The 26,112-nt window shown below is 42.3% G+C and overlaps 1 protein-coding gene across 1 annotated transcript in view; it reads left to right on the top strand.

Moving 5' to 3' along the window:
- Positions 1-26,112, top strand: part of ASTN1 (astrotactin 1) — a 328,148-nt gene that overhangs the window by 225,945 nt on the left and 76,091 nt on the right. The window contains exons 12-16 of the mRNA XM_007165368.2: positions 4,615-4,781; positions 7,162-7,356; positions 8,725-8,852; positions 15,084-15,188; positions 17,453-17,641. Coding sequence (XP_007165430.2) covers positions 4,615-4,781; positions 7,162-7,356; positions 8,725-8,852; positions 15,084-15,188; positions 17,453-17,641 — 784 coding nt within the window. The remainder of the gene's footprint in view (positions 1-4,614; positions 4,782-7,161; positions 7,357-8,724; positions 8,853-15,083; positions 15,189-17,452; positions 17,642-26,112) is intronic.

Here is a 26,112-nt window from a genome sequence, read left to right as displayed (position 1 = left end):
AATATAAAACCGTATTTGAAATTAGAAAATGATTTCCAACACTATAAAACTATTTTTAAAAAATTATAAAAATGGAAAGCCTATGCTCTAATGCTTCTTCCTTATCTTCACACTCATCCTGATGGTGACCCCCCAAAATGCCTTCTGCTTTGTGAGGTGTCTGCACACCCTTAGGTGAGCAGACTGTGGCCTTGGAAGGCGAGAGGTCTGCTGTCCTGCTTTCTCATGTATTGAACACATGACCTTCCTTGCCAGAGCATTATGCTCTAATGAGCACTGAACTACCCAGCGACCCTGCCGCCCTTCTGTCCACTTGCTGTCCACAATGGTTTCCCACAGAATGTGTCATTTCCCCTCTACTGGAGCGCAGATGTGCGGAGACCATTACAGATGACCATCTCTCGTTCTCTCTGTAGGACAGTAAACAGAAGGCTATGCCTCAGAAGCGTTCAGAGAAGTGGGGGCAGGAAGCTGAAATATAAATTTAATTCCATCAGACGTTTCCCCCTTGCTCTTGCATGGCTTGGGCTTACATGTGAAAGCCCATCAAACAGCCGGGGAAATCATTATTTATGAAAAGGATAAGACTGCCATGTTGTAAAAAAGAACCTATTTCGAGTAGGAATTATGGTTGCATGTCTTTTGAATCATCCAGGTAAGGCAAGGCAGGCTGAGCTGCAGAAAGTTGTTCCTCTTCTCCCAGGGGCCCTGAATACACTCCTGTGTCCATCAGTCATATTCATCTGCCAACAGAGCCTCCACCTCATAATCTGTAACTGAGGTGTGTGTGTCTCAGGCTGAGTAAGATTTGACTAGACTCCTAAGTAATTAATCAACCAAAAATCATTGGTAGAAACAGAGAGGAAAGACAGTGAAGAAGAGGAATTCAATGGGGAGAATCATTTAAATCTCATTAGCACATTATGCTTTAGACCAGTGATAAGTCAAGAAGCCATGAGCATCACATGAAAGATGATTAACCTTGTGTATTTTAGGGGTCACTGAAATATGAGCTCATTTATTAGACTTTCTTGATGGGGGAGGGTTGTTGCCATAATAAATGGAGTTTTCTTCCTGGGACTGCTAAATGTAACCTATGCAAAGAGGGGTTAATGTCTGAACTTGGTGCTCAATCCTGAGCAAACAGTTCTCTTTTAAGGAAGAAGTGGAGGGATTGTCCACAAGCCGGCAGAAGAGAATGGCCAGCACTTGCAGAGGGAAAATACAAGCTCCTCCTGGAGGCCGGATTTCTCTCCTGACAACTGGTCTCTGGCTGCAGATACTTCTAGGAAGAGGCCATGATTTGGAGCCTATAGTTTCTTTGTGTTTAGATATAGATTTTGAGGAGCTCAAAGTGTGACTATAACAGCACATGAAACATTCAGGCAAAAACAAAAACAAATTTATACTGTGGGAAACTTGATTGATTAGACTCCTTGGGGATGGGAGTTCTGGTTCAGCAAGGGTTAAGAAGAAAACTCTATTTTTGGTTTCAGCTTCCTTTTTTTGAAATCTTTCAAAAATGTTTTACTCTGAACTGCAGCCCAAGTAAGTTACAGTGCAGTAAAGATAATTGCATCTTTTTTAGTGATTGAGGATCTTGTCTTGCCTTCAAGGTCATTGCTCTGGACAGTTTGCAGTGTTTTGTCCTATAAATATATGCACCCCTAATACGGTGTGTGTGTGTGTGTGTGTGTGTGTGTGTGAAGAGAAGGGGAGAGAGAGAATATTAGGCTGGATCTACAAATCCATAATTGATTCCAGAATGTACTCAAGGAATTGCCTAAGACAATTGAACAAACAAACAACAAATCTATAGGATTGCTTTATTTTGTTGACACATTGACTTTATTCTTTAGCAATTCCAAAGATCCGGCTTTTCTCACACTTGAGAAGCAGTATGCCAGAGTGGATGGGACACAAATGAACACTGGGGTCAGATAGAACTAGGTCCAAATTCTGATTCTGCCATTTTCCACCTCTGTGACCTTGAACAAGTTACGACTAATCTTTCCGAGTCTAAGTCTGTTCACCTATAAAATAAGGGGAAAAAAGTCTAATTGTGAGATTGAAGATAATTTATGTAGATTGTCCTGCACATGGAATTGCTTAATTCCCAATAGCTGTTATTATTATTTTTAGCTTTACTTATGAGAAAAGAAATCCAACCTGGACAAGGCAGCTGTCTTCTTTCCGAATCTCCTACGAAAGTGTAAACATCAGGTGGTCCAATCTGGCACAGCGATGGTTATCTAGACACCAGGGCCAGACAAGATGTGGACGTGCCAGGTTTGGGGATTCTGGAACAAAGCCTGCTCGGGTTTCATTTGGTGACGTCTTTGTCAAACATCACGCTCGATGGGGCATTCTGAAAAGAAAGCAGGTGGTTGAGAAGATGGGGAGTCCTGGCTAGTGACTGAGGTAGCTAGCTGGTACCAGGGTCGAAACCACGTGAGGTGGGAATAACAGGAGCACTGGCTTTGTCTCTACTTTGATGGCTCTTCTCAAGCTTTATAGAAGGAAAAAAGAACTCATGGCAACCAGTGCAGCCCATTTAATTCCAATCAAACTTCTGTGTTTCAATACCCACCATGTCCATGCCTGGGCAGCTTCACAGTGGTGAAGCCAGCTCCCTTCTGGTCGCACATCTGGCCTAACAGCTGGGTGGCCAAGAAAGTGGGTGCGTGGAGGGGGCTAAAGAAATGTGGGGTGCAATCCTCAGCTGCCTCATTTGCTCGTTCACCATCACCTGAAACATCTGGGTGTGTACAGCATGAGGCAGCCCTTGGAAACATCCTTAAATGCTGTCACCTTCCAGCACTCCAGCTGGCTTCCTGGGGAGAAAGGGGATGGACCAGGCTGGGAGCCTGGCAGGCTCAGGAGGGGTCCATTTGTTTGGGAAATTGCAGAATTAGTGTCAGCAAACAGCGCCCATCCTGCTGTGATCTTCAGTTGGGAAGCATGGAGAGAGGGGAGGTGGGTTTTCAGAGGCACACCTGAGACAGCTCCAGGCTACTAGGCCAAGGTGCTTGGCAACCAGGAGCAAGAGCCAGCCAGGCAGCAGGGCAGGAGAGGAGGTGTTTAACACGGTTCTACCGAGTTTTAAAAGGCTTTTTTTTTGTTGTTTGGTTTTAGTTTTGGAGGAGTGTTTTAGCTAGCTGACAGTAGGTGTATAGCAGTCACTAAAATCAGGTCAGATCTAGACAGACCCCCAGCTGTGCCCCATATAAGCTGCTGGACCCTGGGCAAGTTATCTTTCCCCTTCCAGCCTGTTGGAAAGACTCAGCAGGAATGTAAACGCAGAGTATCTTTTTCATAGACAGAAGAAGCAGGATGGCAAAAAATATTCATTGGCTTTTAGATGGAATCCAGTGCAGTAAGAAGTTCGTGCGTTAATTGGCAATGTTAATAGTTTCCAGGTCTATTAAATGAGGAGAATACAGGGTGCTGTGAGATGAAATACCTAAAGCACATAGCATAGCGCCCGGCTACTAGTTAAGTGTTCAGTCAACAGTGACTGTTGTGGGAGAGCCTGATTGCGCTGTGAGCTGGTGATGGTGCGGCCAAGTCACGGACTCCATAGGCAGCCTGCCAAGGTTTCAGGTGTGGTCCTGCCATGATCAGCCATGTGACGTTAGGGAGGTTAAGCTTTCTGTGCCCCAGTTTCTTCGCGTGTAAAATGAGGATGATCATCCCGCTTACCTTACGGGATGCTGTGAGGGTTACGTGAGTAAGGTGCAGGCATATTAGACACTGCCTGGCCCCTCGTGGATCCCTTGTGACGGTTCCTACTGCTCACCAAGCCTTTTCATCTTGCCTGGGACCTGCCTGATGGTTTCTTCCTGCATTATCTCCTCTGCTGTCATTCTTGGGTCGTTTATCGAGGACGTGGTGGTACAGAAAAGCTAAATGTTTTACACTGAGTGTCCAGGGAACTGGGATAAAGCCCAAACCCACGTATGGCACCTGTGGGTGCTCACGTAGCAGGTACCCTTGTCTGTGCATCTTCCTCAGGGCATCCTTGAGGTGGGAAGGTCATGAGTACCGCCACTCTCACTAGGAGAGAGTGGCTCCGGCCAAGGTCACGGAGAAAGTCCACGTCCTGCTTCCGGCTGGCAGCCCTGGCTCAGTCCGCTTTCTCCAACACTGCCATCCGGTACCAATGTTGACAAAGTGCTTTGGGTGTCAGAAATAAAGTCCTATTAACCCTAAGTCCAAACAGCAGCACTCCTTTCCCCTAGCCCAAAGGAGTCTCTTCTAATGCATTTTAATTCAGGCCCATCACTTCCACTCTCCTGCCCGCCTGAGGTCCAACTGGGAGGCCAGCGCACCTCGGCCCTGTCTTGCTGCAATGCTCCCTTCCAGCCTGCTTGGAGGAATCAGCTTTAACGCAGATGTGTGTGATCTGTGCCCAGAGAGAAGAAGCGAGATGTCAAAAAAGGTCACTGGCTTTTACAGGGAGTCCAGCATAGTGGGAAACTCGTGCATTACTTACCAATGTTGATGGTTCCAAGGCTGAATGCTAAAAATAGGCATCAGTGGTTACACTCTGGTTCCCAGAGAACCCAGGTCCCGGGTTCACCCACCTGTGTGGATGCTTTCTGATTGTGCCAGTGCCCATCCGGACTCAGCCCCATGAAGGACAGCTCTGGTTGCTATGACCGCCACATCGGGGTGGACTGCTCGGATGGCTTCAACGGTGGCTGTGAGCAGCTGTGTCTGCAGCAGATGGCGCCCTTCCCGGACGACCCCGCTGTGTACAACATCCTCATGTTCTGCGGGTGAGTTGAGCTGCCCATGAGGCCAACCGGCTTACTGGGATGCGGGACTTTCAGGAAAGTAAATCCAAGTGAACTGGTCACTCTAGGCCAGCCCTTAGGCTCTGAGGAAGGAGCCTTCAGGACTGGAGGAGGAGCATTTTTAAAGTCAGAGTTGGAAGGACCCTTAGGGAAAATCTAGTGTCACCACTGAAAATGAGGAAACTGACCCAGGGGTTTACCTAAATCATTGCCTGCTTACACCAGAATTTCCAAACTGTGTTTGTGGTGCTGTGTTAATTGTTTTGTGACAAAAGGATTCCACAGTCCAAACGCTTGGGAAAGATTGTGTGAAACCAATCAATTATCCAAGAAGGGACATGCTGGATTGTTGCTGAAAGCCAGTGCCTGCTGAATAATCATGAGAAGATTATTCAGTGGACGAGTAATGTTATTTTATTGTATTTCATTTTATTTTCTTTCTTTGCAAGTGGCAGTTTTCCTGTTTAGTTTCTTGTAAAATCCCATTCCATAAACGGAAGCTTGATCTCAATTTTAAAGTCTCTATTATAGTTATCATTATGGTTGACCCACTTCGATTAATGAGGTAAATTTAGCCAAAGTAGCATAGGATGTATTTATTTGATAAACATATATTTGAGCACCCACTTTGTGCAGACAACCTAGTTAGGTGTCAGATATAGGAGACACAGTAGGATGTGAGATCTGGTCTCCTCTCTCTCTCAAAGGAGTTTATGATGGGTTGTGCGGCCATGAGCACGAAGGAGAATGGGAGAGATGGGGCAGTGTGAAAGGGCAAGTTGTCAGGATGCTCAGGATGGAGAAGGAGGGAACCAGCCCAATTTAAAATTCTTTCCAGAAACACTGTGTTATGGCCCAAGGAAGGAACCACTTTATCTTGTCCCAGCCCTAAGCTGGTACCATAAAGTCCTTTGTGGGTCTCAGATCAGGTCTGTTGCCTGGACTAATACAGTAGGTCCCTAACTGGACTTTCTTTCCTGTTTCATCAGAGTTTGGTGCACATGTACATTCAGCACTCTCCAAGCCACTATATATAGCCTGCCAAAAGAAGTCCTTGATGTGAGGTTCTTTAGAAAGACCAAATCACATGCGCTTATAATTAAAGAGCTCTGCTCACACGATACGTAAATGGTGAATGGGGAAAACAAAGTTGCATTAACATAGGCTTCATTTGTACCTCTGCTAATGACGATAGCAGCATTTAGTGAGCACCTACTATAGGCTAGGCACAACATAAGTTCTTTGAGTTCAGCATCTCACTTAATCTTCTCAGTAACCCAACAAAGCAGCTACTGTTTTTCTCACTTTTACAGATGCGGAGTTCAGTCAACTAATTCAAGGTAACCCAGTAAAGGGTGGTGTTAGTGCCATGATAATATTGCTTCTCACCACGTAAAACTATGATAATTTGTTCCTCTATATAGAACAGAGGTCTTTATCTTATTGCAACAATTACTATAGATAGCAATAAATGATGTGTTTTAATGTCATGAACATCTATAAATTCCAAATTTGGTATGTTTCTAAGGAGAGACCCAAATTACATCAATATGCTTTTAAAATGACAGCTTTATCAAAGCCGTTCTTACTTGAACGAACAAGTTATGTTCTTCTCACTATAACTACAAATAAAGTCCAATTAATGACTTACGGGTTATTGACCCATATCTACCAACATCAGTATTGCTCTTGCATTAGAGTAACTGCACGTGCTTAATGGGGAGGATATCAAGGAGGTGTCCACACAACATGCCCTAACATCTCTTTAGTTCAGGAATGCTACTCTGAATTAAGGGGGAGTTAATATGGGTTGATCTTGTGTTTGGATATATTCAAACAGAGCACAGCTGCAAGATGATCAATCATTTTAATTTCTTAGCTGACTTGTCACAGGACCAGGTTAGAAGGTTATTAATTTCTTAAGCACAGTGTCATTCTTTTTGCTGCCTAATTACCCTCCAAACAAATGCAGGGTCTGGCCATATAGATTGTTCTGGAGAAAGACTCTAGAATATTTTGGATTTAAATGTGTTAACTCATTTATAAGCTTACATCCAGTGATTCTTACTCAGACCTATCTGGGAAATCCTATACTTGTTAGAGGAGAAAGAACGGCAAAGCTCTGGAAGCACTTATCTGCGAAGGAAAGGTGAGAGGTTCTGTATGATCACATAATGCAAGAAGACTCGGTTTATAGACCTAAGAAACTGAGTTATATAGGGGACAAAATCAAATCAGGATACTCATAATCTTTGGCTATCCAACATTCTCCCAAGGCATTTTTTTCCAGTCTATTGGGTTGTGTCGGCTGCATGGCTCATTGATGGAATAACTTCTTATCTTGAGCTTTCCACCATGCTAGGTGCATCGAGGATTACAAGCTTGGTGTGGATGGACGCTCTTGCCAACTCATCACAGAGACCTGTCCAGAGGGAGGTGACTGTGGGGAAAGCAGAGAGCTCCCCATGAACCAGACCCTCTTTGGGGAGATGTTCTTTGGTTACAACAACCATTCCAAGGAAGTGGCTGCTGGACAGGTGCTGAAAGGAACATTCAGGTGAACCCCACATCCATAGCACTGGTTATTCAGGGCTGTTGATGGATCTCTTCTCTGATGGGTCTTAAAGTCAGCATAAAGTCTTGTATCTTGGATCCAGGTAAATGTGACCCTAAAAGGATAGGTTATTTTCTCTCCCCTGGTCTTTACTAGGTTCACATTCCTCCTTCCAGAACCCAAGAACCCTGAACAGTAAAATGTTAAATAAATTTTTACCTTGCCCAGGCAGAGACTACAAGATTTTCCATGCAAGCCACCACAGAATGCTCAGGTTCTATCATCCCTCTGAGTCTTGGTGAATGAGTCAATCTAGCATAGGTCCTCAGTATGGTCCAAGAATCCCTGAGGGTCCCTGAGATCCTCTCAGGGGATATTCAGAGTCCTGCCTTTTCCAACTACAGAGAGGATGGGTTTCCTTCATATACTTCAAGCCAAACAATATATTGCAATAAGTTGAATGCAGAGGTGAGAATTCAGCTGTCTTCTATGAAATCAGACATTTAAAAAACTTGCAAAAAATGTAAAATAATGCCACTTGTCTCATCATTTTTCAAGACATGTTAATATTTAATGGATTTATTATTGTCATCTAAAAATATGTCTATAAATATTTTTAAATTTTTTCTTTCAATTTCTAATATGGTAAATGTTGATAATCTATATAAACAAAAGCTACTTGGGGCCTTCAGTTATTTTTAAGAGTGTAAAGGGGGTCTTGAGAACAAAATGTTTCAAACCACTGACTTAGAATATTTCTAGGAAATTCTCCATTTGACCCCTGTCCCTAATCTATCTTAGGTTATTTGAGTACATCGTCCTCAGAATCCATGCGTTTCAGGAGATGATGGTGATGATGATGATGATGATGGTGTTGAAAGTGTTATAATATGGACCAGCAGTTGATAGCAAGCTAGGTCTGGACTCTTACAAGCAAACTGATAGTAAACTTCCGAGCTATTTTTTGGAGTCAGTTGTGTTTTCTGTTACAGACAGTAGACTTTACTAAAATGTCCCCTTTGAGCCTGGGACCTCATTTGCCAATGGCAAGCAGTGAGGTGTCATAATGAATACTGTGGTGGCTGCATTTGCCCAGATCTTGTGGAGAGGGGATCAGGGAGTAGGGACCGGGGTGGGATGGGGGGAAGAATATTCTCGATCTTGTAAGTAGACCTTTTCAGCTGGTTTATTTCTCATTTCCCTCAGCCCTTGCCCTGCTTCTCACACTTGTGTCTTGCTCCAGACATGTACATTGAGTGGGGTCCAGGGCGAGGGGAAGTTTTTGGTCCATTGTGGTTGAGACATAGATCGCTCACCAAAGAGTGGGGTTCACGTGAACACTCAGAGATGAAAGTCGGCCTCTGTTTCCAGGCAAAACAACTTTGCTCGAGGTTTAGACCAGCAACTGCCAGATGGTCTTGTGGTGGCCACTGTCCCCCTGGAGAATCAGTGCCTGGAGGAAATCTCAGAACCAACCCCGGACCCAGACTTCTTGACTGGTGAGTGTGCCACACACCTTACTTAACTGGCAGAAACAAACAAGCAGCTCCCTATGATTCTGTGAGCTCAAGACTCTTGACCTTGCTTATTTTGGTTTCAAAGCCAGTGATTTTCTTGACATGTGATAAAAGCTCAGTCCTAAAACTGAACACTAGTAGGATTATTTGTCAGTAAAACGGCCAATATTATTACATCATTATCTGCAAAGTGGCCATAATAATACCTTTCCCTGCTAGTCTTATTGGGATGCTTTGAAAACAAATGAAATAATAGATATGTAAGAGTTCAGAGTTCTCAGTGGATTAGAGGAAGTGACTAGGTCACAGAAGAGGTAGAAAGAAGGTGGATTGCTTAGAGCCTAAATATCTGTCATTGGTTCCCCGGCAAGTGCTTCTAGAGCAGTGTGAGAGAATAGAGAATGATAGAGCTTTGTTGTCAAACGACCCTGGGTTTGACTCCTGGCTCTGCTACTTTCTAGCTGTGTGACATTATTCAATACAGTCTCTTGGGGTCTCATGGCCCCCATCATAAGATGGGGATCATAACACCTGTCACTCAGTGTTGCTTTGAGCCCAATGACACTCTTCTTGGCTCACTGTGGAACGAAGGTATGGGCTGATTGGGAGAGGCAGGAATACTAGGGGTCGCTTCTCCTTTCTGTGCTGCTAAAGACCCCCAGTTAGCACCTCCTGGACCAAAGAAGGCATTTCAAAGTGTTCCAGGGACCCTTAAGAGGCAGCCAACCGGGAACTCAGCTTCACTTACTAGGAGTCTCGACATGAGCTCTTCCATTGTCAGCTTTGTTCATTTCTCCGTTACTCTTCTCCCTTCTTCATTCTATGTCTTCCTTATTCTAGACCCTTCTCCCCTTTATTTTCCCCTTTTCTGAAGAATGGCTTGAACTGAGTGTAAGCCTTTTTCAGATATCAAGTTATGTCTGAAAATTTCGTTTAGACCGGAATGGGATTAGAAGTAGGTCTGCCTGAGTTAGTATAGCATAGTGATCACTAGCTTAGGCTCTGGATCCTGACAGCTAAGCTCAACTGGCTGTGTGATCTTGGACAAGTTACTTACCTTCTCCATGGCTCAGTTTTTTACCTGTAAAAATGGATATTATAGTATTATCTTTCTTATAGGATTAGTATGAGGAATAAATATTCATAAAGTTTTAAAAACAGTCCCTGATACATACTGAGATGTATGTTTATTAAATAAATAAATATACCAAGGAAGAAAGAAAATATGAACATTCAAACTACCAAACTGTGTTTTCCTTATAGGAGAAGGAAAGGGAGCAAGAGAGAAAATAATTAGATATATTCTGGACCAGAAATAAATCTCATCGAAATAAGCTGCCTTCTAAAAGATCACACACACACACACACACACACACAAACCTGAAAAAAAATTAAAGTGCACCTCTGGGTGTGTCCTGAAAGCCTACATCTCTAGTGTTTGGCAATCTAGTTTTCTTGTTTCCCTGTCATTGTCTGAGAAACACTTGCCGGGTGTGTGTAAAATGCCTAGTAAAGGGGGTGTGAGATGGCGCACAGAAGTAGGGCAGACTCCACACTGCCAATAAACTACCTGGCTTCTGTTTAAAGAGTCACCAGGACAACTCTCTCACGCATTAGAACTTACGTGGAGGTGAGGAGCTATACTTTCAGTTGTCAGGCTGGGAAGACACAGAGTAGTGCTGGATGCTACCTGAGTTTTTTGGGGAGGATAGATCTGAGAAACATCAGGAAAAAACCTGTGTCTGAATCTCCATCTTTGGAAATAAGAAAAAGATCCAAACTTTGTTCAGATCCACAAGAGAAACTTCTTTCTTCCCTGTGCCCTTGGACCTCTCCTGATTTGGTATATCAGAGGCAAAAGGAGTGGAAGGATGTCCTGGTGGGACCTTTCCTTTTTCATGGTCTTGAGACAGTGACATTCCTAAAAGTACAGAGAGAACTTTTCTTGACCTGCTAGTTTTCTACCCAGCCTTTCTTTTTAATGTATTTTGATTAAGAAGTGATACCAGTTAGTCCAAGAGCAGGTATTTCCTTTGGTGTAAGAAGGAATCAGTCTTGTTTTTTCAAAGCTCAGAATAACTAGAAGAATCAGTTAAATAGATGGTTGACCACTTTTCTTCCATATTTATTTCCTAGTTCTGGTAACATTTTAATTATATCTTTCTTGAGAGTCATACAGAGAATGTCATATCATGCCGCACTATGTGCTATTATAGGTCGCAATCCCCGTAAACCTACAAGCTTAAAAGATTTTAGAGCGAAAGTGATCTTCAGATTCTTCTATATCAGCATTTTCAAGCATGTTTTTTTCATGAAAAACCAGCCCTCCACTCATAAATAGGTTCTATCTTCAAATAATTTGGAAAGACAGTAGCATCTACCTCTCAGCAATTTGCAGCACCTGAGCATGGAACAGAGTCCAAGAAGTCCTGCACTAAAGAAATACCTTTTAGTTTACTTAGCCCAGCAATTCCCAAATCTATTTAACTAGAGAATCCTTTTACACATAACAGCTATTTCGATCTTTCAGAATTATTGGCTTAAAGAATGTACTGGAAAATTTCTGATGTACGTGTTTTATCTAGCTGATTACCTCCTTCCTTACCAAAACAGTTAAGAGCTCTTATGCTTTACCAGCCTTTTTGGTGTTATAAGTTGTGTGGAAATAAATGAAGAACAACAAAATGAAAACAGGTGAAGGCTATTTACACACAGCAAGGGAGTCAGCCCCCATCACTTGCATTTTGGCAGAGACTGAGAGGCAGGCAGAGAAGTAGGAAAGCTTCAGAGTGGAGAAAAGGGAGGGCTTCAGATATGCCCTGATAGGCATGTAAGCTGTTGGCAGGTGATCCAACTAACCACGAGTGAGGTATTCTTAGGTAAATGTTTAGGAGACCTATTTGACTTTCTCTGGTGGAACCTAACTTGGAAGCAAGAACAAAAATGAGGGCAGCTGTCAGTTATTAATCAAGTCCTGGTGAGTTTGGCCTGATTGTTACAGGGGTTATTATTTGGCTTCCTGAACTAGAAGAGATAGTGGTCTGACTTCCTACAAGTCTGACTTAGAGACGGTAGATTAGCTTCTTGGGCTGGTTGCTGTAGATAATAGGGTGGTTTGCTGGGCTGGTTGCTGCAGATTGTGGGTCAGAGTTCTGTTTTTACATGTGGTCTGGCCATCGTCCATTTGTATTTTCAGTCTCTCAGCTGAGAAAAAAAAAAAGAGTCCAGAGGCAGATCAAGGAGGAAGAGGAGGCTGCTGGTCACATTCATGGGTCCGTTGGGTGCCGTAATCACGAAATCTTAAACATCCCCTTGACATTTCAATAAAATAACAGGAGAAAACTAACTTTCTTTCTTTCTTTCTTCCTCCCTCCTTCCTTCCCTCCCTTCCTCCATCCCTTTCTTGTTTCCTCCTTCCCTCTTTCCTTCCTCTTTCCTTCTTTCTGTTTTCTTTCTTTCTTTCCTACCTTGCCTGCCTGCTTGCTTTCCTTCTTTCCTCCCTTCTTTCTTTTTCTTTCTTTCTTCCTTCCATTCTCTTTCTTTTCTTTCTTTCTTTCTTTCTTTCTTTCTTTTTCTTTCACATAGGTCTATTCAGTCATTCTTTTTTCAAGCATATGTAGGGAAAAATAATGTTCTTTCTTGAGAAAACAGATATTTTGTTTGGAAAAAAAGTCATTCACAAATGTATCACAAATAATAATAAAATGAAATAAAAAACTGGAACTAACCGCATTGCAAGGGCACACTTGCAATGTAGGAGAAAGAATCCTATGACTCAGCAAGAAAATGTATATTTTAAAATATCCCTTTCCTTTTAACTAATGGAAATATTATCTGTAAGTGGGCACAGAACAACATTTCCTGAGCATTAACGGTTATGTAACTGTTTCCCTGACTATGGTGTAGCATAAATGCGCTCAGGAGAATTGTTGTTTAGCAGTGAAGTAATGGAGTTCGGTTGTTTGGCTCATCCTGGGCGAATGTGGGACACTGTCATTCCTGCCCACCGCCAACACCCGTGCTTCTTTTATTTTCCCTTCCCTCTACTGACCTGAACTAAGGCCTGGGAATTAATAACAAAAACGTCAATTAACAAATGTCAAGTTCACACAATTAGAAGTGATGAGAGAGAGGTAGGGAGAAGGGTGACAACATTATGGAAACCATGTATGGATATGATGTTTTATCTTTTCTCAATGTGCTTTTATACCCGTAACTTTATTTTGTCCTGACAACCTACCTGTAAAGTAGGCAGGATGAATACTATCATCCCTACTTTTCAGATACAAAAACTGAAGGAAGTGAGTTGCCTAGCCCCAAGTCACACAGCTGGTTGGAATCACAGAATTGAAAAGGAAACAAGGGGTCATCTGAGCTAAGCCGCTCACTTTACAGATGCAGCAACTGAGAATCGCAAGGTCCGCTGGCCAGGTAGCCAGAGAGGAAGCTCAGGCCAGTTGATTGGCAGGCAGAAACTGCCCCCTTGGGCAACATGGGTGCCTTAGAACTCCCGCCTCCTGGTTTCCTGCCCTTTTCTTTTCCTGCTAGGAAACAAGTCCATTAAAGGGAATGTTTTCTGATATATTGACAAATCTTTATTTATCGGGCTTGCTATCTTTTTATTAATAGAGTTTCTGAAATAACAGCAAGCTGATGAGCTAGCATCGCTAGAGAATGCATACTACGTAGAACAGCTTTACAGAACATGCACGTTATAACTAATGAAACGTACCTTGGAGGTATGTGACAGGAGTCTTAAACTTGTAAAGTTAGAATTTCCTTTATACGCTTTTACAATTAACATAAAGGCGAAAAGCCAGGGTATGCAGAAGTATGACTGCCGTCACAAAGCTTAATGCCCTAAAAGAAGAGCATTTGAAAGGAAAATTGCTGAAAACGTTCTTTTAGTTTCAAGTAACTTATCTTTGATTACCTGAGATCAAATTTAAGCAATTGATTCAGTAAGCACCTCTTCTGACCTTTTTTCCTGTTTTTCTACCGATAATTATTCCCATATGATTCACACAGAAATGGAAATTTGGCAATTACTCAGCTAATTTGATGAGAGTCGACAAGCAGCTAATTAATCCTACCTACTCTTCATCCAGTTGAGGCACTAAATTAGTTGATTTAGCCTGAAGGAAGCATGGGTCAAAATGGCAGGATAATTCACTACATATGTATTATTGCCATTATATTTATACACACACACTCACTATCTATCTAAATTTATCATATATGTGGCCATTGTATTTGCATATGTACATATATACGCACACATGTGCATACATCAGGCATAGAAATGAAGCCAAAATTGGTGCTCTAAACTTAGCAAGGTGATTTTTTTATTTCCTGTGGCCTAATTATTCTGTTTCTGTAGCATTTTATATTTATAGTAATGGCTAGAACTCAAGTAGAGTGCCACTCTTTCTCCAAGGTGTTCAAGCAAGAACATCTCATTACAATATCAGTAAGAGGCTACAAGGATGTATTTATTGAGAATGACCTTCGATAAGTAACTTGGCTTCCCAGAGCCTCAGTTTTCCCATCTGTAAAATAGGGACCACAAATAAAGTGCCTATCATGTGTCTAGCACATAGATGACACTCAGTATAGGGCCCATTCCTGCCCCTTACTAACTTAGTCATGCTGACACTGTCCCTCCTGGTAAAGACGAAACAAGCATTATCCGCTTCAGAGTAATTAAAACTTAAATACGGAACACAAATCAGTTAAATGGGACACAAAAATCGATGTTATCAGGAACTTGAGCTGAGTCAATTATTGCAGCTATTAAAGAGAGTAAAAACCTGTGTGTTACAGTAAGCCCAGAGTTTCATATGAGTTTATTAAGGGAGTATTGTAGTAGAATAGTCACGAACCCTGTCCTGGTCTCAGACACATCTGGAACTTTATCCTGGTGGCCTAGGGCCCTTATGCAAACTCCTCTCTAAGCTTCAGTTCCCTCATTTATAAGATGCAGACAATAACACCTAGTTCACGAGGATCATATGACTGTATACAAAGTGCTTAGCCAAATGCCTGGCACAGAGTATAGGTTCAATAAGTGATAGCTGTTGTTACTATGATTCCAGAAATTTTCTCCATCCAAAAATGCTCTCTCATTTCCTCACAGTTACACCCCCTAACCTAGTAGACTTGGGACTTGAGAATCCACTACATGCACTGAGCCCGCATTTCCTCTGTCCCTAGGGATGGTGAACTTCAGCGAGGTGTCCGGATACCCCGTCCTGCAGCACTGGAAGGTCCGCTCTGTGATGTACCACATCAAACTCAAACAAGTGACTGTCTCTCAGGGTGAGCACAGCTGCAAGCCATCCCTCCCACCTGCTCCTGGGGTGTGGCGTTCCTTCCCAAGGGCACAAGCCTTTTATCAATGTTGAAGATGCCATCCAAAATGCAGCCACTCCACGAGATCTATAACCTAGTCACTCGAGTCACCCTTCAGGGCAAATGGCTGGAATCGGATCATTTTCTTAGCATAGATTAAATTGCAAGTTTTATCTTGGATAATAGAAGAGATGGAAAGGGTAAGGCGGGAACCACTGGAGATAAATTTAAACCCTTACTTTATTATATTTCCTGAGGTCACCCAGTGTGTAGAGAGGATAAGCAAAAGCAAGCTTTTTATAAATTGACAGAATAAAACTTTCCAAATGCAAAGAGTATACTTTACTGTACTTTAGAGGTTCTATATGATGAAAGAAATAAGGGAAAGAGAGCAAGAAAGAGGAAGGGGAGTGGAAAAATAGAAAACAGCTGTGGTTCCTAAAAGCAAGTAAGCAAGATAGATGGATAGATAGGTAGATAGATAGATGGATGTAGATTTATCTACATCTACATCTATGTTATATATATATATATATATATATATATCTTTATATCTAATAAGTTAAGGAGTAGTGAATTCTGAACTTAGGATAAATTGTTCCAAAACAGAAAAATGAGGCACCTTGTATAAGTATTCTTCAAATATTAGTGATAAATGCCTTGAGTCAAGTTTTTCCTAGCATTTGAGCAATCCCACTGTGCAATTTGCAAAAGAGAAAATTTCTACAAAGTGGCCTTAACATAGGTTTATATCACTATTCTGCCTCATCCCCATGGACCAGAAGAATATTACTCTACTCCTTCCTCTGGGGCTACCTAAAGAATGTACCAGACCTGAAGTTTATGCTCCAGAGTCTGGCTTTGCTGTGTTGAATAAAAGGGTAACTAGAGCCAGATGCGATTGTTGGCAAAGGGTGACAAGACAAGGAGAGAGGACTCAGGGTCGGCAACAGGGAGGCCGAGCCTTAGGGCCAACTAGAGAGAGATAGAGGGTAGGGGATAGATAGAGGGTTGTGAAGAGAAGTGAGACATATACTAGAGAAAGAAGAGGCATTAAGGATATAGAACATCTCCAAAGTACACAAAGGGACTCAGAACTTTTTATTTTCTATCACGAAAGAATTCTTGGCAAGCAAGGGATTGGGATGTGGCTATTACTGAAATGAACTCTGCTGGTGCAGAAAACACTTGTAACGAACTAAGTTACTCTTCATCCTAGAAAAATGCGGCAGTATTTTTCACATACTCAGTTTGCACGCAGCACAGGTGCTATGCATATCAGGGGTTAACAATCACATATCTCTGTTGCCACGTGCTTTTAAAAGCCACACATGGCATCATGGACGATGTGGACCTCTGCACTTGAGGTCTCAAGCCTGGGCCGGGCTCTGCCTTGTCCTGGTAGGACACAGGTGTGTCAAAAAGAAGGCTGTACAGAGTTGGTCAGGGAGAGAAGGTATTGGATTTGGAAAATTTGCCATAGGTTATCTTTCTGACAAATATGATTCTCTTAAACAGGGAAGGCAAATCCAAGGAGATTTGTCTGGGGAGGAGGGGGAGGAGGCAAACAGATTCTTTCCTCCATTTGCCATTTCAAAGTCTTCATACTTTTGATTTTCTTAAATAAATATAAGCAGTGTTTTAGTGGCTTTCCTTACCTTTCTTCTTCCATTATCTTCCCATTGCCCATTTCTCTGCATGAAGGCAGCATCCTGAAAACTTTTTTGGTCACTACCCACAGTTACAGCACATTTTACACCGCGACCTTGTGCACAGGCACGTCCCCACGTACACACCACAGAAGGTTCATGAAGCCATACTTCATCTTCCCAAGTGAAATGTTCTCTGCTGGTATTTGCGTTTCTATTTTAGACTGTGCTATTCTTTTTCATTTTTTAAATGCTATTATTTGAGCTCACTAAATTGATTTAATGTCATGACTTGTGATTTGAAAAAAAAAACTTTGACTTAAGCAGGGAGGTAGTGGAGATTTGATAATGTTATACTTAACTTGCACGAAGTTAACAACATAACTAACTGGGTGGAAGAAATATTCTTTTAGGAACTGAAATGTCTGATTTAGCTACCTGGAAGTACCTGGTAGCTCCAGCCAGCTCTCCAACATCACTTTGGGCCACATGGCACTTGCATATTGAGGCTGGATGGCCTGGGAATCCAGATACCCATATTGTAAGTCCTCACTCTTTTTCTTGGGTGATGTTTCTCCATAGCCCTCAGCAATGCTCTCCACTCCCTAGACGGGGCTACATCTCGTGGGGATTTTGTAGCCTTGTTGGACCAGTTTGGCAACCATTACATCCAGGAAGCTATCTACGGCTTTGAGGAATCCTGCTCTATCTGGTACCCAAACAAGCAGGTCCAGCGGCGACTCTGGCTGGAATATGAAGACATCAGCAAAGGTAAGTGACGTGCTCATAAGCAAGTTCTACTCCCTGTGCAAGTCCTGGCTGCCTAGGTACATCCGTAGGACCAAAAACAGGGAGTCTGTAGGTGAAGGACTAATTCAGATTTGCCTCGATGTTCTTGCCCACCCTTTAAGTTGCCAGGGTTTGGTTGCTAAAACCAAATGTCAAAATGGGAGTATTTGGGAAAACTTTATATGCAGGAGGGGGTCCAAACTGTATGGCCACTGAGCTGGTTATCATAGAGAGAGTCTTCTAAAGGTCTTACCAGCTACCATGCATCCTGTTACCATAGCACGGGCAAAATACTAGACTGTTCTTATGGAGTAGGGGAGAAAAGGAGAGCGTTGCGGTCTCCCCCACCACTCCCTGCCTCCGGCAATCCCATCCTACACTGGCTGGCAACCCCTTCCGGTAATTGCATAGTAAACCCCTTCTCACTCCATCCTGCCCTGTGTTCAGGAGCATTTTTCCTACTGCTCTGTGCTATGAGGAAATCTCCATTGCCCCAGGTGTTTGTATTGCTCTGGATAACAGCCTCACAAATAAATCTTGGTCCACTGTTTGATGGCAAGTTAGTATTCAGTCCAAGTAAGTATAAGAAATTGGAATTTCTGAAACCTTTTGAATCACCTTCTGATGTAGGAGGAGTACTGGCTGGTAAATTTGTGTTCTGATCAACCAAGACTGGTTTAGAATTGCCATTCATGGAATTTCTTCTTCTGAGCTTATCCTCATGGCATTCTGATGAGCTCAAATTATGGATGTGTGAGTTGCTAAAGGGCAAGTGATGAAATTAGCACAGTGAAGACTCAAGAAGTAGGTCATCCTAAGATTTAATGATCAAGGGTCCCTCTGAGACTAGGGATCCCCTGCTGTCATCAGTGCTACAGTGGGGGAAAATATGCTCCCGTGGCTGAGATGCTGTTGGTTCTCTGAGCTCCATACAGGTTTCTGTTTTGTCTTGCTCAAGAGGTAGTAGAGGCATGAGAGCCCCTCTTCTGGCTGGGAGCTTTCTTCCAAAAGAAGCAAGAGGCTTGTACCTGGACTGCAGGCTTCCCCCCCAGGTCCTGATTCCTCTAAGCTCAAAGACACAACCACAGGCTTCTTGTATCCCTTCAAACTTCAGCATCTTAAAATTGTTCTGATTCCAATTTGCCAAGAAGGAATATAATGTAAGCACATTTCGATAAGACCAGTTCCAGCTGGCAAAACTTTGTTATGTTTCCATGCCAGAGCCTAGTGACTGAACCAAAGGACTAAAGCCTCCTCTATTTCTGTTTGCCAGTGGTTCAAGGATTGCCAGGCTCTAGGACTGCTGGGAGATGCGAGTCTGACCTTCCTCAGAACTCCTGGTTCTACCTCTTGCGTCTATCCTGAGCACTGTAGTATCCTTAAGGTTAAATACTAAGCCCAGGAGGGAAATTTGTCCATGGCCTTGGCACTATGCCCTATCCCTCTCCATTCTTACACACAGGAACTAGTTTTGTCACAGTCCAACTGTTGGCTTTAGTTCTCATAAATAGGATGTATATCACCCCTTGCTTGTTACTGATACTAAAAGATATTCAAACATTTTAGTATGTTTATTTTGATCTCTTGCAATTGTCCATGTATACCTGCCCCCCAGCTGACTCCTGAATCTTACCTCTGTGTCATAGAGTTTATCTCTCTTATTGTTGGATGGGATTCTTACCCTTAAATATTTTTCTTCTCCCTAGGCACTAATTTCTTTTTATTCCAAAAGCACGAAGCACACTACTGATTAAGAATTATAAGTGCATAAGACAAAGGAAGATTTTCTTCTGCTTTTCTGCACTCTGGAGAGGATTACTCCAGAATGGAATTTATACACTAGTGGTGACAAGTGTTCTGAGAGGGCTATACCTACCGTGGCATGAAAGTGACACCTTTTTAGACTCGAGTCCTTTAATTATATGTTCTTGCCTATTCTAACTTTTAAAAACTTTCCAATGAAAAGAGGTTTTGTGTTCTTTGCTTTTGTACCTATGATTAGATACCTAAAATTGCTTATGGATTGAATAGGAAAGAGGTTTATCAGGGGTGAAATGAAATGGAAAGATCGCAGGACTGAAGGGCTGGGACTCTAGAATCTGCCAGGTGACTTTTGTCTAGTCAGTTAACTATCGGCGTCTCCCCTGTAAAGCCTTCTGTAGTTTCTTCCAGCTCTGACAGTTCACGGATCCTAGGAGTCCCCCTTTATGTGAGAGGCTTTCTCAGGTCACACATTTGAGTTAAAGACTTTCCTCTTCTTTCTACAAATCGCTACACAACTTCTCGAGGGTAGGTTCTATGCCTTATTCAACTTTAAAATCCCAGGGTCCAGCACAGAGCCGGGCACATGACAATCCCTCAACAAGTGTTTGTTATTGTTGAGGTTGTTGTTAGTGATGGCAGTTGGGGTGGTCTCGGTGGGAATGGTGGTTAAACGCCCTCTGATGTGGTGACTTCCCACGTGGGTTTTATCATAGACACATAAAATGCTTTAGGTATGCCTGACTGATAAGAACTCAGAGATGGATATTTTTGAACAGATCTTCAGGAGGCAGCCTTTTATTCAACAGCCACTTATTCGTCATACAACCACTATATGGTTTGGTCAGACCAATATTTAGGAGCACCTGTCTTAAGATAAGTCTGACTGGAGCCCATGAATAACATATTTCCATTTCTCACGGTCTAAGATTAGCCTCTCTTCTTTTTCTTTTGCAGAGCAAATAAAGACTATCTGAATTGAAATTTCCAACCTCGCTCTCTCTACTTCTAAACTGACTTCCATCTTTTCTCATCATCCTTTGCCCTTGTGCCTCAGGAAATGCAGTGAGTTCCTCCTCTTCAGGTGAATCTCTCCACCTGTACACTTCCTTCCTTCCCTCTCTGCTTCCTCTTAGTCCTCACTCATTCATTAGCCTCCTCTTTTTTAATCTCTGAAACCTCTTCAGCCACAATTATCCCTTCCCCAACCTTCTATTTTCCAAAAAATAATATTTTTATAAATGTGCAACTCTTTTACCACTGTTTCCTTTCAACATGTCACCATCAAATTTCTTGAGTGAGTAGTTTATACATCTTTTCTCTACTTCCTCAACTTCTTTTCACTCTTCAAATAATTGCTTTCAGCCCCGTCACACTACAGAAATTGCTCTGGAGAAGGGAATCAAAGACTTTATAAGCAGAGGTTCATTTTTTCTATTCTGTGACTATTTCATCTATCTCAGCTAAAGAATTTGCCCCTTTTGGCCAGGTCTGCCTTCTTGCAAATCCTCTCCCTTTGTGTCCCTGATGCTATTCTGTCCAGATTCTCTTCATAAATCTTTGGCCTTTATTTCTCATTCTTTTTTGCCCTCACTCCTCTAAAGAAATCGCTTACATTTTGGTCATTTTCTAGGATTTCATCCTTAATGTTCATCTCTTCTTCACTGTTGCTGGGTGATTCTCTTTTGTATCTACCTCAACCCACATCTCAAATCCTTCCCTTCTCCCTGAAATTCAAAAGCTCATTTGTCTGTGAGTGTTTACCATTTCTACCTGGATATTCTATAGGCACCTCAATGATCAGCATCTCTTTTCTCTATATCTGCTAGTAGATTCGTGAACCACATTGATGGGTCAAAATATAAAGTGAGGGGTCTTTTATATTCTCCTCCACCCTCCACATTCAACCATTTACAAGTTCTGTTCTTTTTACCCCCTAAATATTTCTTCAGCAGGTGTCTTCTCATCCATTTCTCAAAATTGTATGAGTTTACAGTATCAGCTCTCATAAGAAATATTGAAATAGCATCCTCAGGTGCCTCCTTTTCTTCAGTTTCCTGCCACTCTCATCCATTCTGCATTTCACTATCTGTTATCTTTTTAAAATGTCCCTTAATGACATGACTCTTCAGCTTGGAGCCCTTCACTAATGCCTTACTGCCTTCTCAGCATGAACATGGCTTCACTCCCTGTATTAGTTTCCTATGGCTGCTGTAACAAATGACTGCAAACTTGGTGGCTTAAAACAACATAAATTTATTTCCTGAAAGTTCTGGAGCCAGAGGTCCAAAATCAGTTTCAGTGGTCTAAGCTCAAGGTACTAGTGGGGCTGGAGGATCCTTCTAGAGGCTCTAGGAGAGAACCCCTTTTTTGCCCTTACCAGCTCATAGTGGCCGCCTGTATTCCTTGGCTTGTGGCCCCTTTCTCCATCTTCAAAGTGCATCACTCCAATGTCTGAGTCACATGGTCTTCTCTCTGACTCTTCCTGCCTCCTCACGTAAGGACCCTTTTGATTACATTGGGTCCACCCAGATAATGCAGGATAATCTCCCCATCTCAAGAGTCTTAATTTAAGCATATCTGCAAAATCTCTTTTGCCAGGCACAGGTAACATTCATAGGTTCTAGAAATTAGGACCTGGGCATCTTTGGGAGCAAATATTCAGCCTACCACACCCTCCACCCTCTCCGGCTGCTGCATCACTGACCATTCCCTACCCCGAGCATTCCTCCACTCTGATGACACAAGACTGCTTGCTATCAATCCAAAACCCTTGCATTTGATTCCAGACAGTTTAAGGCCTCAGAGTCTCCCTTCCTGCGTCAGTCTGAGGCCAGAGGTATGTGCTCTAAAGTCTCCACAATTACTTGTCCCACTCAGAAATTTTCTCTTGGGCCCTCTCTTGCCCACCCGGCCCCCTGACCCTACTCCATTCCCTGGTGTCTGTTCCTTTGCCTCATTTCTGGATGGATCTTATTCTCTCCTTAGGCCCTTAGGATCAGCAGATTAGTCTTCCTGGCTATGATTTCTGTTTCTTGCTTGTGTCTTTTAATCGCCCCCTTCAGCTCTATAAATTGCCATCTGCAATTAAATGATACCTTGACCCAGTGTCAGGCCCCAACTCTGGGTCCAGGGTCAAGTTTCCCACTGGTTCAGAAGAGGAGATTGAGCCTTTCCACACTTCTGAGCCTACCTAACCTTGTCCTCTATCTACCCCTATTCTACCATCACCTTTCTACTCCTCAAGAGCCAGTTCTAACATCACCACTTCCACCAAGCCTTCTGTGATGCTCTAGTCAGAATTCTTTGCTTCCTGTTTTATGCTCTTGGAGCTCCTTATATATATCCTTTGACAGCACTCTTGACATTTCCCTGTATGACTGTATCCCATGATAATAGACTTGACAGCATGTACCATATTTCCCTTCTTTTTGTAATTTCAAAAGTTTATTTAAAAAATGCAAAATGTGTAAAACAGAATAAAGTGAAAAATACATCTTCCTCTTACTCTTATTTCCCAGTCATCTAGTTCCACTCCCCAGAGGCAACCAGGCAACTATTACTACAGTTTACTGTCTATCTATCCAAATATATTCTATTCCTAGCCATGTGGAAGTGAACAAAGAAAGTTGCAGAAAAGTAGATATATTAGGGTCTTGTCTGTTTTAAAAATGTTATATATAAATATATGCATATACATATCTATATAAGTATGATCTTTAGCCTCTCTCTCACTACCTATGTATATTTAGATATGTGTGTGTGTATGTATGTACACACACACACACACACAAATTATCTGTTTGTTTCAAGATTAGGGATATGGTATAGGGTAGGGGCTTTTATTTTTTGTACTAAAAACTTCTGTGTTGTCCTTCCTACAATAAGCATGTGCCACTTTTATAATAAAACTTCTTTAACACACTGAAAAATATATTCTGAAAAGTTTCTGTTATCTAGAGTAAAGACTTAGAAAGTTAACTGGAAAAAAACAAATCACACAATTTTATCTACAAAGAGCTGAACTTTGTATAGAAATCTGGGAGTAAGTGCAAAACAATAGGATCACTTCTTACCAGTCTTTGAGTCTTCACCCCTGACACAGGGCCTGGCATATTATTAGCATCTGTTGTACTGTTTGTTGAAGGAATAGATCCTTTATTTTGTTCTTACTTCAGAAGAAACCAGTAAAAAGAGCCATAGATCTGTAGATTCCAGAGAAGTGACCAAAATTTGAACCTTCTTCAAATAAGAACTTCCAAGGGCTTAATTTTAATCCTCAACCTGACACACTAAGCTCAGTACATTTTCTTTCTCTCTTTATTTATTTATTTTTTTTCTTTTTTTGGTACTCCATTCAGGAGTGGATTTCCTCAGATCTTTCTTCCTTTTCTTTTCCAATATCACTTTCATTGCTGCGTTAGATCTGACCTTTGCCATAGCTTTTCCTTGCCATTGCTTTTGGGGCATATCATTGGGGTTATCTGGGTTGACAATTGGCAATAAGCAAGCTCTTCCTTTCTGTTGTACCTTGTAGTCCATAATCCACTGGGGGTTGGGGCATAATCCACAGGGGGTTGGTTGGTTGGTTTCCAGCCAGTTGCTTCCTTTCCATGGGGAAAGCTAAGAAGAATAGCTTCCTCTTCTTCCAAGACACAAGTTGAGAGTTTGTCCCTTAAGGGGACCCTCTAGCTCTGAGAAGTCTTAAGTTAGATTAGAATCAAAGAAAGAAGTAAACCACCTGGATGGCATTGTATTTCTACCACACAGGATGCCACGTTTTCTACTTTTCATCAATTATTTTTTGGGCGGACAGAGCCCAAGAAAGACTCAGTTGGCTCATCTGTCCAGGAGAGTGAACAGATTTCTTCCATGGCTGAAGCAAAAACAATAGCTGAATCAGCCATCAGCCTCTGATCCTGTCTGTGAGTGCTGGTCAGCAGAGACCTAGTCTTGTGTATTTGATGCCAATGAAGAGTAATAACTTAAGTTTGTGTAATGCTTTATGTTTTACAACCCCAGGGTTGCAAACCAGCTGCAAAGGCTCTTTTTATGCACATTTACAATGACAAAGTTAGCACGCAAGTGGCAAAGCGATTATGGCATACAGCTATTTTCTTTCAATGATTAATTAATTCATTCAACAAACGTTTGCTGAGGGCCTGCTACACGCAAAACCCTGAAGTGAGCAGAGAGGGGGTTTAGAGAAGACATCTGTTCTATGGCATTCCCAGGCAGACAGGCCTGATGAAGGTGCCACTGATGCTGAGCCGGGTGGTATCATAAACAGAGGCTTCCAAGAGGATCTAAGCTTTTCTAAACATATGTGTGAGGATTTATTTTGAGTCTTCAAGTCCCCAGGCTCTGATGCAGAGTCCGGAGTAAACTGGATCTGTAGGTTGAGGGAAGAAGTTACCAAAATAATATTACCAAACAGCCTGTTACATAACTGTTCTCATTTAATCCTCAAACATACACATCACTTAAGTCTTACATTCCCTATTTATAGATAAGAAAATAAAGCCTCAGAGAGCTTAAATAACTTGCATGTGGTCACCTAAGCAGTAAGTGGCAGAGCGAGGGTAAGAAGGAGGCCTTCACTTACTGAGATACATTGCAAATGGCAGCCTCCTGCTTTGCCTGCCAGTGGCGCAAGAAGAGATGAAGGTGGGAAGATGAGTGGACACAATGGAAGTAGGATCAAGATGGAATTGAAGCCAGGTGACTGGTCTAAAGTGACCACTACAGGGCCAGTTGTCAACCATGGTTAGACTTCATGAAGGATCCACTGCCTTTCATCTTGAGTTTTCAGGATTTTTGGTTATTTGTTGTGGGATTTTTTTTTTTTTTTCTTGGCCATGATATACGATGATGACCCAGTTTCTGGAGGAGTTTTGGTTTTCTGTACAGCAGTGCTTTTCAGAATTTCATATGCATATGTATCACCTGGGATGTTGTTGAAATGGCGATTCTGATTCAGTGAGTCTGGGTGGGGCCTGAGATTCTGCATGTCTAACAAGCTCTTGGATGACACCAAAGCTGCTAGTCTGAGGACCACATTCTGAACAGCAAAGCTAGATTCTCTCCTCGAAGACCAACAGCGAGTGGGTTTCCCCATCATCCCCGCTCACCACGTCCGGTGCAGGAACTTCTACACGGGAGCCACGGCACGGTGGCCTCCAGGGCTGTGTCCTGGTATCATCTCCACAGCGGAGAGTCTGTCACAGGCAGGAGGACGAGCCTGAATGGTTTTCACTTTAGGCCAGGACTTTTCTCTGATGAAGCCATTGATCATTAGGCTTGTGTGCAGAATTGAACAGTCTTGAGCCCTCAGGCACTGAAGGGAATTGGAAGCATGCCAACGAGCAGGATTAAAGGTGATGAGCTGTTTTTTTAAAAACACTTTGTGCCGTAGGCAGCACTGCCCTCATCTTACTACCTCCAACATTCTCTCTATTTTTTAAAATAGTGTTCAAGAGGTCCCCACTTTTTTTCCTCTCAAAACCAAAAATTATTGGAGTTTCCTATTTTTACCTGGCTATTATTTTAGTTGATGGGACAATTCTGGTGGTGATGTCAAACTCCTTTCATATAATGATGGGTCTGACAGTAGTGACATCTTGTCCATAATATACAATTTAGTAGTTGATTATATAGTTTTCTGGATTATTCTCTCCTCCAAATATGTAAGT

Source organism: Balaenoptera acutorostrata, chromosome 1, assembly GCF_949987535.1.
Source record: "Balaenoptera acutorostrata chromosome 1, mBalAcu1.1, whole genome shotgun sequence".
Lineage (NCBI taxonomy): Eukaryota > Metazoa > Chordata > Mammalia > Artiodactyla > Balaenopteridae > Balaenoptera > Balaenoptera acutorostrata.
Note: the sequence above shows the minus strand (reverse complement) of the source record. Positions and strands in the feature narration are given on the sequence as shown.